The following is a 14,355-nucleotide window of genomic DNA, read 5'->3' on the forward strand; positions in this document are numbered from 1 at the left end:
GTACGAGACACATTTCGAGGTCATACTGTAGGCAACATATTTGAAAGTAAGAATAAAATAAAAATGTGGTGGTTGAGCTTTGAAGTATTTCACAGTGTAAGGAAAAGCAACTTTGGATTGGATATTGCATGTTTATGGAAGCAGCCAGTGAGTAATATTGCTGCAGAGGCCTCTTTGCAGTAAGTGGTCTGACACTTTAAAGTGATAGTTTGGATTCTTACTCATACAGTGGTACAGTATCTGCCGCTCCATGTGAGTGTAATACATCCACTAAGTTTGGCCTATTAACCCCTTTAAGAGCTTCACCAGGTGTGTGCAGCTCCAAAATGGATGATGTAGGTAGAGACCAGAAAAAAAAATACAATTTTGAGCGGCGATATAAAGCTGAACATGTTTGTTTTGGTCTCTCTTTCAACCCACCGATGATAATCCGGCGGTAGTGTTACAGCAGAAAATAGTTCCTTCGTTTTGAAAGCCTGAAAAGAGCATCCAAAGTGAAACCTAAATAAATGTGTGATGCTGTCAGCTTTGTGTCGCCACTCAAAATCGTGTTTTCTTCCAGTCTGTATTTACGTCATTCACCTTGGATCAGTACACACTCCTCGTTCTTGTGGCAGGGAAAGAGTTAAACAGACCAAACTCGGTGGATGCCCAGTATTACACTCGCATGGGTTGCTATCACTTTAAGTAGACTGGCCAAACTGCAGGACTTTTAAAAAGTCTTTTACTGTCTTATACAGTTTATGTGCACTTCAGATGCAGTCTTGCACTCCTCACAGGTATTAATGGAAGCAAATGGCAAAAGGAATAGGGTTTAATTAATCTCTTTCCAACCCATGCAACGTCATTGTTTCCATAGCAGCCCACGTCCTGTATTTCCACATGGGGAGACGGTGTGAAAGCACACCTTTGGGGGATGGTCACTTTACAGTATTCATCCTGTATAGGTATACGTGACAGTATTTGAATGAGGGTTCATGTCTTTTCCACAGACTTAGACTGAGTCAGTCTTTATCAGAGTGAGTGGGTTGTCGATTCAGAAAGCCCCGGCTGGTAGGCTGTGGTTGTTATGTCCCGCTGCGTCGCCACCTTTCCCGAGCAGGGCCAGAGACTCCAGCGAGTGCATACTATCCTTGTCCAGAGGCAGCCCCAATCCAGCTGGAGGAAACTCTTCCACGCCTCCTCCACCTCCTCCTCCATCGCCTCCCACCTCCTGCAGCTCTCCGGTGGTGGCGGTGGCGGTGGCGGCGGCGGACGCTGCGGCGGCGGCGGCGCACTCCTCCTTGAACAGCCGGTCGTGCTCCATCTTGAGCTCTTGGTAGGAACGGGAGAACATGTGGAAGATGGAGGTGGCGGGGAAGGCCATGATGAGGATCCCGCTGAGGATGCTGCTCAAAGCTACCACCTGTCCCGGGATAGACCTGGGCACCATGTCGCCGTAACCCACCGTCGTCATGGAGATAATGGCCCACCAGTAGGACGCCGGGATGCTGCTGAAGTCCTGGGCGCCCGTGAGTTCGCTCTCGGCCAAGTGGACCAGCGGGGAGAAGAGGGTGACGGCCACGCAGAGGAAGAGCAGGAGGAGGCCGAACTCGCGGGTGCTGCGCCTGACCGTCAGCCCCAGCGTCTGCAGGCCCAGAGAGTGGCGCGCCAACCGCATCACGTAAAGAATCCTCAAGGCCCGCAGGATCCTCAGCACCAGCCCCAGCTTGTCCAGGTAGCCCTTCCCTCCTCCGGGCCGCTCGTGCTCCAGGGCCGGATCCTCCTCCACCACCACCAAGGAGACGTAGTAGGGCAGGATGGCCATGGCGTCGATGATGTTGAGTGGGCCACGGAGGAATTCCAGCTTGCTGCGGGCCTGAATGAACCGCAGCACAAACTCCAGGGAGAACCAGCCCACGCACACCGTCTCTATGATAAACATGTGGTAGCACTTGGAGGAACACTCGCCCTGAGATGAGGAGAGAGGACAGAGAAGAAAGAGAGAGAGAGAGAGGGTTGACAGATGGGTAAGGAAAGCACGGGGAGATGGGAAGAAGACAAAAAAACCTGAGGTCAGATAATCACCCACAGTTGTCATTAATAAATCATCAGCTACAGCTCCTCAGCATGCTAAAGCCAGCCACGCAGATAGAAAATACGCTGGCACAATCAATGTATTTCATTAGGGCCGGTTTAAAAGATTAATATGACACTCTTGGATCAGCCACAGACGGCAAACGGGCTTTCATGCCCTCCAACCATCTAGAAAGAGCAAGGCAATTAAAAACACCCCACATGATAGCACAGGAGCGATGCCGGCCGCATACTGGCGGTAGAGTCCAGAACCCCGCTGCGGACTGACCCTGCGTCTCCTTCAAAAGCCCCCGCCATCCCTCACTGTTTGACGTTGCCTCCCTTTACAAATTAGCCTTTCTTCCATCTCATCGCACCCCCCGCTGCAGAGAAGATCCATATTAACAAGGCAGTTCATCGATTATTGAGTCTTCAAACTCTGTGAGGTGAGAAATTCTGGCAATGAGGAGGGGATAATTTCACTCATTTCCAATGCAAATCAAGTTATGCCAAGAGCGCTCTTAAATAAATGTGGTTTTTCGTGACACCAGCAAAGTGATGTGGAGTTTCCCATCTTGTTCAACACACTGACGCTGAATCACGTGGAACTGCAATGGAAATGAGGGACATTAGATCTCACCCCGGTGGAGGATTTTACTAACTAAAATAAGAGTTTAACCCTGAATATGAGACCAAATGACTTATCACGATGATGTTCCTCATGGCTGCTTCCTCCATCAACTTTCCTCCATGTTGTCTGCGGTTCCCATTCATCCTCATTCCCTGCATCTACCTCTCTGCTCACACACGCTGCACTTTTCCTCAGCCTTTTGTCTCTCATCCATTTCCTCCCCCCCCTCCGAACACCTTCCCTCTCATCCTTCTTCCTTTTCTCTCTCCATCACCCTCTGCTTTCTCCCCCTGCTTGCGTCTCCTCCCTCTCATCACTCATTCGCCTCCCTCCTCCATCACTCTCCTCGCGCTCCCTCCCTCTCGCCTCACATCCCCGGTTTGTCCCTCAACAACAGTCAACGCTTTCTGCTTTTGAATCCTTCCTCCATTCACCGTCCCCTCAAAATGAGCACAAGCCCCCCTTCCTCTCTCTTTCTCTCTTTTTCTCTCTCTTCCTCATCCTTCACACATTCGCCCCATTTCTCTCTCTTTCATTTCTCACCCGTGCCCTTTCTGCCTGTCTCGCCTGAGTCTCATCCAAGTCCGACTTTTAACCTTTCTCGTCACCCTTTTGTAACGAGAAAGGTTACAGTATGTATGGTTTACAGTGTTATTGCCTCCCTCAGGATATCTCTCCATTTGTTCATTCATTCACTCTGAAACCCTTTGTTTTCCAACGATACAGTGGTGGCCGCATGATAGAACCCAAAATTATCTATCATTAAAGTCGATTAGTCTCATAAAAATTTTGTTTTAAAATAAAATAACTCTTGAGTCAGGAATTTCTTTGGAAGCAAGTATGAATATGTTGAAACAAGGCAGAAATAAGCAGAAGAAACTTGTACACTCTTTCCTGTACTATGACTATGATATGAATGAAATATAGCCGCAATGACAATGAAGCAAACTGCCATCACCGCACCGTCATTACTGCCTTTTCTATTACACCTGTGGCAGCCAATGGCTCTCTAAATTTTATAAATGCTCGTAGTCTGTCATCTTTTTTACGCCGAGGGAAACAAACAGAGTCATTAATGCGCGGCAAATAATTTCTGAACGCATTAATTCAAAAAGTGAAGTTTGGAAACGGCTTGGAAACCATTAGACGGGCTTGTCCGTGATAAACGTTCCGGCATGAAATTTGGGGCTTGAAAACCTGTACAAGTGTTTAACAGATGTTTAACAAATGAGTTGATAAATTATTTACAATCTGTGACATTTGAGCACAGTCCAATGCAACATTCATAGTGTGCATTTGCAAAGCATTTAGGGATCGTTTGCTGGTTAGCAACGACCAATTTCTATATCATTTGTGGGAAAAAAATAATGTGGGCCTGTTTGTATTTACATTAGGTGTAGATGATGAATTTTTTTTATTCCTCCTCATTCTTATACAGCTACCTGTAACTACTGCTGCACCTTGGACTTGGAAAAGTGTTCCTTGTGTGCAGTTTATGCATATATGAATGTATATATGGAAATTTATACAGCTGAAATACCATTAAACGTTGCATAAGGAATCAGTAATAGCCATATATCAGGCTTTGACAAATATAATTTTAACTGATGCAAATGCAAAAAATCTCTCTCGCCAAGTCATTTACTCTCATATCCAGTCTTATAATCTTGTTTTTCTTAAAATAATTTTAGAAAACTAACATAATCCTACTTGTTTCCAGTGCAGTTTCACTTGCTTCATGATTTTTTTCTATGAACCAGTATAAAATAAGGCAGAATAAGACACATCAGCCCACTGGGATCCAGAAAATGACAACAAAAACCTGTATTTTTTTTTTTTTTTTTTTTTTTTTAGGGAAAACACAATTTTGAGACTGACTATGAGTCTAAATGACTTGTTAAGACAGAATTTTTTTGCAGTGTTTTTCCCCCCACTGGTTATTTATTTCTTCATTAACTCGTAGTTTGTTTGGGTATGTAAACTTGAATCACTTCCTGGCTCCACAGCAGCACTGCAGCGGTAGTTTGTCATCGCAGGCGGCCGGCAGCGCAGTGAAAAGAGAGACGTTCAGCCGTCGCAGCTTCTCCTCCTGAGAATTACCCCTTCAATAAATCTCGAACCAAATATTTAACCTTTATCCCTTCTCCTCCCCCTTTATCTGCCCCCATTCCTCACAATTATTCTACCTAAAGTGCAGTCCTGCCGCCACCTCTGACTTTCACTTCCTCGGCACGCTTTACTCATTTTTATGTCTCTCAGGTGCCCGCTCAGCCCTCGTCTTTCTCTCTCTCTCTCTCTCTCTCTCTCTCTCTCTCTCTCTCTCTCTCTCTCTCTCTGTCTGTCTATCTGATGGTGTGTGGTACATGAGGTATAAAATCAGTGTGGTGTATTGTACAGGAGATAGAGACCCAACTCTGCTTTGCAATGCACTTCTCTCCCTCTGCACGAAAGGCCTTTTGTTAAAGCCTGAATGTTTCTTTTTTCGGTCTTTTCTCTCCTCTGCAGACACACACACACACACACACACACACACTGTACATCCCACAGTACCCACTATCTCTGTGACCTTATCGTCTCTCTCTACTCTCTCTGGAACTAATGTCAGTGACAGCTCATTTCAACGCAGAGGCGCTGTTCGCCCCAGCAGCTGTCTCACACGGGGCTTCACATTATCGCCTGTATTAACACATCTCAATGTCAAATTAAGACAAAGGCTGCGGCGAGGGCAGCGAATCTCCGGGAACGATTTTGCGAGGCGGCGTAACGGCGGGGACATCCGAAGTGCTAATTAGAAACCTGAAAACACAGAGACCACGTGGGAACAAATTGCACAACAATTACAGGCTTTGCAGTGTAATTACATTATAAAGTGCGGGGGACGGTTTTCATACAGGTACATGCACTCCAGGCGCGGTAGACGTGCAGAACTAGGAGAAAAATAGCGTGAGTGATTTTCCCAGGTGTGCTGAGGTACTGTTTGTCTCGTCGCTGCCTCGGGAAAGTCTGTGGGAAACCAGGTGCTGCGCGCTCTGGTAATGATCAGGGATCACTGGCCGGGTCATGAAACCACAGCACTTCTGTACGCGCTCCACACAGCAGCATGGTCTGCGCCAGGGAGGGCCAAAAAGCCGTCTGCAGGTTTTATTCCAACCCAAAACTACGGCAGGTGATTTCACTCATCACCTCACCGTCGAGCACAGAGGAAGCACTAAAATCACCAGGGGCCAGATGCATAAAACTTTGTGTGGATTCATGACTAAAGCCAGAAATACGCATACACACTCTTTTCATCGGATTTGTAAAGCTGTGCATGGTTCGGTTTTAGAAATTTGTGTAATTCTTCGCACATGCCCACTCCTGCAATCAGCCACAAATGGAGGTTGACACGCCCCTAATACGTTCATTTCCATCATTTCCATAAAAATACCTGTTGCTGCTCCTCATTTTTTTTAGACATGGCAACTAAAAGGACAGCAAGGACCCTTAACAGTGCCAAAGTCGCCGTTGCTGCATGTCATTACGCACAGCCTTTATGCATGGCTCAGCCTATTTATAGCTCATCATAACGTCTATTAATTGATCACGTGTGCCTCTCAATAAATCCAAGGGCGTGTGACAAAGTACAATAGACATATTCTCCCTCCCTAAATATAATAATTTGAAAACAATTGATAAATAGGCTTGTACAAAACATATACATGTGCTTTAAACTGGATTTTAAGTACACTCAGTAAATTGAAATAATGCTGTTACAGTAATAATGTTGCATAAATCCCCACTTTCATGTTATTTTCTAACACTTCTCCACCAGCGTGCAGTCAAAAGTCTGTACCATGGTGTGAAGTACGCGGGAAGGTACACACATTCTAACTGCAAGTTCTTATTTATAAATACCAATTTCTGTGTAAAAAATTGTATATGCATGTTTCTGTGCATACGCAGTGTTTATACATCTGGCCCCTGGTGTATTTTTTGGTTAGAATGAAAACCTGCAGACTCACGACCCTTCACTGCACATGGTTCCCCACCCCGGACGCGCTCAGTGCACAAAAAGCAAGAGGAATATATTCGCCCAAAACAGCAGGATTACCGTATGTGAACGAGCTGCAGATAGGAACGGGAAGTAGTTTGATATTAAAGGAACATTTTGCCAAAACACACAAATAACTTGTCATTTCCTTCTGTGTCTCAAGAACCCCAGCAGCGGAAAAAACAAGATTACCTTCCATCACCAGGACCTTGGGCTGAATCATTCACAAATCTAGAGAGGGATGTTGCTACGCCATGTTTTTTTTTTTTTTTTTTTGCTCGGAAGTGGAGTCACATATTTATGGCCATTTATTTGCAGCTGAATACAGCATGAAGCCGCTATTGAAGCCGGATGACTGGCAGTGTAACGGTGCGCTCACACAGGCAGACACTTTATTGTTGTAAGCAACCGTTGGTGATTAATTTCAAACACAGCCGGGAGTAGGTATGAAAGTGGGAAATCGCTGTGCAAAAATACACTGCCTGGCCAAAAAAAAAAAAAAAGTCGCCACCTGGATTTAACTAAGCAAATAGGTAAGAGCCTCCTATTGGATAATTACTGCATGGGCGATTATCTTTCAGCTGGCAACAAGTTGTTTAACCCCGACTGATGCAATGAGTAGCTTCTCATTTCTTAAACAGCCACGTCAAAAGACACATCCCGTGGTCGTGGAAAAGATGTTAGTCAAATCATTGGCATGCATCAAGCAGAGAAAACATCTAAGGAGATTGCAGAAACCACTAAAAATGGGTTAAGAACTGTCCAACGCATTATTGAAAACTGGAAGGATAGACCAGATTTACCCTGTTCCAGAGTGATGGGCGCATCAGGGTAAGAAGAGAGGCAGATGAAGTGATGCACCCATCATGTCTAGTGCCTAGTGTACAAGCCTGTGAGGTCAGCTGACTACCTGAATAAACTGAACGACCAGGTGATTCCATCAATGGATTTTTTCTTCCCTGATGGCACGGGCATATTCCAAGATGACAATGCCAGGATTCATTGGGCTCAAATTGTGAAAGAGTGGTTCAGGGAGCATGAGACATCATTTTCACACATGGACTGGCCACAACAGGGTCCAGACCTTAACCCCACTGAGAATCTTTGGGATGTGCTGGAGAAGGCTTTGCACAGTGGTCCCGACTCTCCCATCATCAATACAAGATCTTGTTGGAAAATTAATGCAACACTGGACGGAAATAAATCTTGCAACATTGCAGAAGCTTAATGAAACAATGCCGCAGCGAATTCGTGCCGTAATCAAAGCTAAAGGCGGTCCAATGAAATATTAGAGTGTGTGACCTTTTTTTTTTTTTGGTGGCGACATTTTTTTTGGCCAGGTTGTGGTCTTTTTTTTTTTTTTTTTTTTTTTTTTTTTTAATTTATCAGTGATTGCAGTCACTTATGACGGCCCAAAATAAAGTAGTTACCTTCTCCTTTGATAAATGTTGCGGAACAGTGAGGGAGGTGAAGGAGGGCAGTATTTTTAGGGACAATTGTGGCCCTTTTATATCATTTTCTCCATTTTTTATTACACCAATTTACAAAATCTTTCCACATTTTCACCCTGGAAAACCACTCTGGAAACTTTTCAGATAATGGAGGCTATACCAGCCATGAAATTGTTCTTCAAAATGGCACGGTGGACAGAACGGGTGTGGAGGTTTATTCTCCTCTGAAGACCTGGATTTATCTTCCAGTCATGCTTTACTTTTCTCATTTAGCCATGACGAAAACCTCACCCTAATTTTAACTAATCTGTTTTAGTCTGTGTTAATCTGACGTTATTATTTTGTAGTTGTTTTGCATAAAGGAATGAATCTGGATTTTTCCTTTTCTCATACTTGTGGCAATGTTAGCAATCCAGCAATTTACGATAATTTACATAAAAACACACACATTTCATCCAAAGCTGGCACGATGATATAGCAATCTGACTCGCTGTAGTGAACATTTTTATTTTATTGTTACACTCTATGTTTTGTGTGACTGCCTTGGTGGAGGGATACATGCTGAGCGTCACATGTGGGCTGCATAGCAATGAACTCACGAAAGAATTCAAATTATTAGAAGAAAAACACATAGGAACTGGAATATGTGATGAAGAACCGCTCCAGATGGATGCATGAGCGACCAAAAATCCCTTATTATTATTGTGTACTATTGTGCCGTAATCCTTTTGTGGTGTAGGAACGTAATCTTCACATAATTCATATCCACAACACGCAATCATTTCACTGCATTTTGCTGTGTTTTGTTGAGTTTGTGTTCATTTTTTGAGCCTGTGCTGCCAGAGGAACACTGGTCGCAGATCAGCACCACTGATGTAAGACAGATTATAGTTTATTTATACCTGTGCAGTTCAGGTGTACAATCTCAGGCCAATCTCGGTTGGTAAAGAAACCATATTTAAGCTCAGTTCTGCTTGATATGCGCTCCCCTTTTCATGTTTGAACTCCCATCCCGACCTTGACAACAGCAAGAAGGGAGCTAAATCTTCATGGTGCAGAACAAAGAGGCAGAAACTTCTAGCAGAACCTGGAGGGTGAACCCGCTCGGCGGAGCTCCAATTAGGCCACAACTGTGAGAGAAGTCTGTCCATGCATGTGTGAGTGATTCTTTGGTTCAAAACATAAAGAAATAATGTCTAAAACTCATTGCTACGCTGAATAATTCACGAGCAGCCGAGGTCAGTTAAAACTTCTTTCTGTGAAACATCTGAGGAAGAGAAGGAGGCTCACTCTGATCAATCTGAGCATGGGAACATGATTCATCCAATGCCTTAACTTTATCTGTCAGCTGACAGAAACTCTAATAAATACTGTAAGAATACTGTACTGCTCCTGTTTAGAGAAAAAAAGTGCAAGGTTATCAGTTGAAATGTCTGTCTCTACACTGCAAGCAATTCCCATCTTGACAAGCCATTTGCATGCTCTCGCCGTGTCTGCGTGGGTTTCCGCCGGGAGCTCCGGTTTCCTCCCACAGTCCAAAGACATGCAGGTCAGGTGAACTGGAGATGCTAAATTGCCCCTAAGTGTGACTGCGTCTGTGTGTCTGCCCTGTGATGGACAGGCGACCTGTCCGGGGGTGTTTCCCTGCCCTCATTAGGATAAGCAACTTGCAACATGAATGGATGAATGAATAAGTTATTTAGCCTAACATTCAGTCTTAAACATGTATTCCCTTTTCTCAAAAAAGGGAATAGGTCTGCCAGTGGGATGAGATAATCCCACTTGTTTCCAATGCAGGTGCAATAATTTTTCTCAGAACAAGAGTAAATATGTTTGATTTCCGGCATCTATTAGATTCAAGAAAATTCCAGAAAGAGGTTGATTAGCATTAGAAACAAGCATTTTAAGATTTAATCTTGAATATGGAGATTTTTGCAGTGCAGCATTTCATTTCTGCATGTCAGTTCCAGCTCAGCGAAAAGCCAAATGCACTCGACTCTTTACTTTAAACACTATCTTCTTGTGACAGTCTTCATTTGTAGTATTCATTTTGCCATTGTCCATCACTGACTTCCCTGCAGGATCTGGTCGCTGTTGCAGAGCGTTGTTTTTACACATAGATAGGCTGCCGTTAGGTGGCTTTCAGCACCATCCCTTCGATTAAACGGGTGGCATTCATTGAATAATTCTCATGCCTACACTTTTAGTTTGGTGGCTTCACAGTTTATTACGTTTCTATGAGTGTTTGTGTTTGCGGTTTGGCAGCTGATCACTGAGAGGAGCTGGAATTTGGGCATTAATAGTAGATTCTGTCTCTAGGCATGCACACACACACAGGCACACACACACATACACACAACTGTCTCTCGCTGTAGTGTAAGTTCAATATGAATAAACACTGACACAAGAAAAGGTAGCATAAAGAATACAACACAGTGCAGAGCAGTCTTTCATGCAACCACATGGTTAGTCTTTGGCCTCATATGCACACACACACACACACACACACATCCATATCAATCAAGTACAACGGCACCACTACCATAATGTCTATCATTACTAGGAATAGCTGTGAGGGTCCTGATTTGCTTTTGACCAAATAATGTGCAAATGAATAAAATCTAAAAAAAAAAAAAAAAAAAAAAAATCAAATGATCTTAGGTGATCAAATGAGTAGGAACACACATTCCAATATCCTGTTTAAGAATAATGCTCACTTAGGTTTGGGTGGGATCGTATGTCTGAAGTCATTTTCTGGGTCTGGTCACATTTTGTCATTAATACGTGTTTCTACGGCCCACATCACACACAGTCCACACATCCAGATCCATTAGCACTCTCTCATGCAAAATTCACGCGACCACAAAGCACTTCCTCCCCCGACGTTTTAAAAGAACCATGAGCGCGGGTCATTTGCGTGGCAGTTCGTCAAGTTTCATTGTTATGCGCACTTCATTCTTACTTTTTGATACTTTTTTTTTTTTTTTTTTTTTTTTTGAGGAAGAAGGCATCCTAGACAGCCGGAGCAGACAACAGCAGGAGAGAAGACCGTTTTATGCAGCTGCTGTCATTTCAGCTGGCAGAACCGCCGCTGTTCACAATGCAGTCAAGACCAATGAAGCGTTTACGCCTATATTGTAGTCGTATACGGCTTAAAAAGACAAATTCTAAACATTTACATTTGTGCTCATTCTGGTCTCAATATGTGCAATATTGGGCGATCAGTCCATCCTCAGTGTGTCTTGGGTGCATTTACACCTCCTCCTATTTATCGTGTGGTTTTATGATGCTTATTACAGGCCATGCATCGTGGGATACAGGTGATCAGTGGGGATAGCAAACCTAAGCCTGGCATCATTTTTTGCCCAATTTTTGTCCAAAATCCCAATGGAAAATACAGGAGGGTGATTTTCAAAAAACCAAGTCTCTGATACAAAAAGCCTTAACCCTATAAAACCTGAACTATGAAAGAATTGGCAGAAAATTCCAATTTTTTGAAACTGAACCCTTTATTTGGTCCTATAACAATATATATATATATATATATATATATATATATATATATATATATATATATTACACAACCTTTCTGGTGTATGATATATGATATGTACTTGAAGTGCCAATGGTATGGTCCAGGGTGAACAGGGGAAGTGTTCAAAGGTATACAACAGTATTTTGGTCAAGTATTGATTAAACTGAAAACGAAAAACGGAATTGAAAATGTGTATCATATATGATACAAATGGCTTTATAGGGTTAAAAGCTTTACTTTGTTATATTCCATAAAAACAGTACAAACTAGTATCAATTGTTGGTGTTTTTGTCATTCAGTTATTTTTTATATTGATTTTTGCTGGTGAGATGCCGCTTGTTTGAGAAAGAGGACTCACATTAGTTAACCACAGTCATCTAGTGGTTTGTTGTGATAAGCTGAATATGTATGAGCCATGATAACTATCACACCTGTTTAATGCAACTGCACAAGAAATCTTTAAAATCTAAATGTACAACACAGGCAGGGGACTGAGCTCTGGCAACACAAAACATGTAAATGAAAGATAATAAAATCCCTCGCTAGGCTGCTTTCCCCGGTGGTTACATTTTTCATCAAAAATTCATATTAAAAGTAGCCTATGATTAAAAGATGACAACTTACAAAGGTGATGCTAGCAGATGTGTGGAACAAAATCTAGTATATCGGCTCATCACAGACCATATTTTTGGCATTTCATATCGTCAATAGTGATTTTGGACGACACATCAAATAGTAAAGATGATAATCTATGGCAAACAAAATGACATCTTCCACTCATGATCAATGGATTTACTCCGGCTATGTTATATGCGCAAGATGGAGTGTCTTTCTCTTGCGCTGACAGCTCCTGTGTGCACTCTGTCACTCACTCAGGTTTAGATCCAGTTAATTTTGTTCGTATCGTCTCCCATCTACATTCTGCCGGCGTCCCAGACTCGGAGCAGAGAGACGGCGAGACACCTCAGCGGCGGGGTCGCTCTGTGCACCGCCGGCTTGAAGTGTAAATGTCTTCTGTTTCTTATTGTTGGACATGGGAAAGCTTCTATAGCTGTGAATTATTAATGTGCCTTTTTTTTTTTTACGTGAGAAATCTTCTCCGCATTTCAGGAGGCCGAGCAGAGCGAGTGCAGGGTCAACACTTTGGGCTGGTTATCAATTAGGATGAAAGTCAGTTTAGTGATCTATGAATAATCGCGTCACATCCGGTTGTGTGGTTCTCTAATCATGGGTTCCTATTTATCCTCTGTGCATACTGCAGTGGCGGCTCTTTGCATGGTACAAGTATGAATAAATTTACAGTCGCTGCAAGAAAACAAATCTAGACTGATTCTTCAAAACCCTCTCTGGTGTTGTTTTCAAACTTTTATTTGCCTTTCATCTCCCCCTCGATCTCTCTCACTGTACATCTCTGTGTCTCTGGCTGTCTCTCCGTAACTCGCTCGCTTTTTATCTCTGTCTCTCGGGTCCCGTTTCCCCAATCTGGCAACACAAAAAAAAAAGAGAGAGAGAGAAAAAAAAAGACGAATCCCCTCCGTGGTGCTGTAATCCCACTGGATCATGAAGAGCCAGAGGTTTGGGGCGGAGAGGGGAACAAAGGAGAAACAAAAAATATGAAAAAAAAGAAGCCATACTAAGCCCATCCATCAGCTTTACCTTGGACGAAACCTTCACCACACCGTGCATCAGCGAGCACTGTTACACTGTCCTGCTGTAACGTCCTTGTTCTCACTGGTAAAGCTCCTCTGAAGGGTTAGAAAGGAGAAGCAAAGAGACAAGAGAGACGGAATCAAGAGGAGGAGGAGGAGGAGGAGGCACGGCCTTCACCTGAAATACTGCACGTCGAGCGCCGTGTTCATCGGTCATGGGTTATTACAGGGCTCGTATTAAACGACACGTTGATCCATCATCACGTGCTGTGCACACATGTACACTTACTCACATTAATTTGCAAGGATCCTTGAGAAAAGTGTGATAAAAGAGCAGCGAGCAGCCCGTTCTGCACACACACCACACACACCACTCATCACCTGCATCGTCCCGTCTGTAATGACTCACGGCTGCATAGGTTGGGCATTACAGCCCCGAACGTGAGTGTAACGACGGAGCCAAGGAGGCGTTTGTCTCCGTATGAGGCCGGCTGGACGGGCTGCCGCAGAGCGTCCGGTCACGGCCGGAGACCAGCAGCTTGTTCACGCACAAACACCCCCCACGTTTGTGCTCTAATAATGGAGAAAAATTAAAGAGGGAGGCAGGGACGATGGATGTTAGAGAGGAGAGGACAGGAACAGAAACAATAATTCAGTTATCGCTTTTTCTTTCTTTTCTTTTTTTTTTTTTGGCAAACAGATTGAGATATGATGTCCATGCCAAACATTTACACCATTTTTCCATTGGTGCTTTTGGCTGCACCGCGTGGAGCATGCCTCGCTGATCTGCATTTCCATTACCGGCGTAAGTGCACTGAGCTGAGCTGAACTGAGATGGACCGGCTCCAGAGAAGGGCCGAAAATGAACAGTCCTGAAGGAGAGGTGCTTACAACCAGGACATAGCAAAACGACACCGGTGAAACACATGTCTAAATCTCTTAGTCACCCAAATATTGTTCATATGACGCTGCCATTTCAAGCCGGTGCTGCTGATTTTTTTGGG

At 43.7% G+C, this 14,355-nt stretch overlaps 1 protein-coding gene across 1 annotated transcript in view; it reads right to left on the minus strand.

Moving 5' to 3' along the window:
- Positions 1–583: 583 nt before the first annotated feature.
- The window catches only part of kcng4a (potassium voltage-gated channel, subfamily G, member 4a), a 32,839-nt gene continuing 19,067 nt past the window's right edge, over positions 584–14,355 (minus strand). The window contains exon 3 of the mRNA XM_030052730.1: positions 584–1,951. Coding sequence (XP_029908590.1) covers positions 1,037–1,951 — 915 coding nt within the window. The 3' untranslated portion in view covers positions 584–1,036. The remainder of the gene's footprint in view (positions 1,952–14,355) is intronic.

Source organism: Myripristis murdjan, chromosome 6, assembly GCF_902150065.1.
Source record: "Myripristis murdjan chromosome 6, fMyrMur1.1, whole genome shotgun sequence".
Lineage (NCBI taxonomy): Eukaryota > Metazoa > Chordata > Actinopteri > Holocentriformes > Holocentridae > Myripristis > Myripristis murdjan.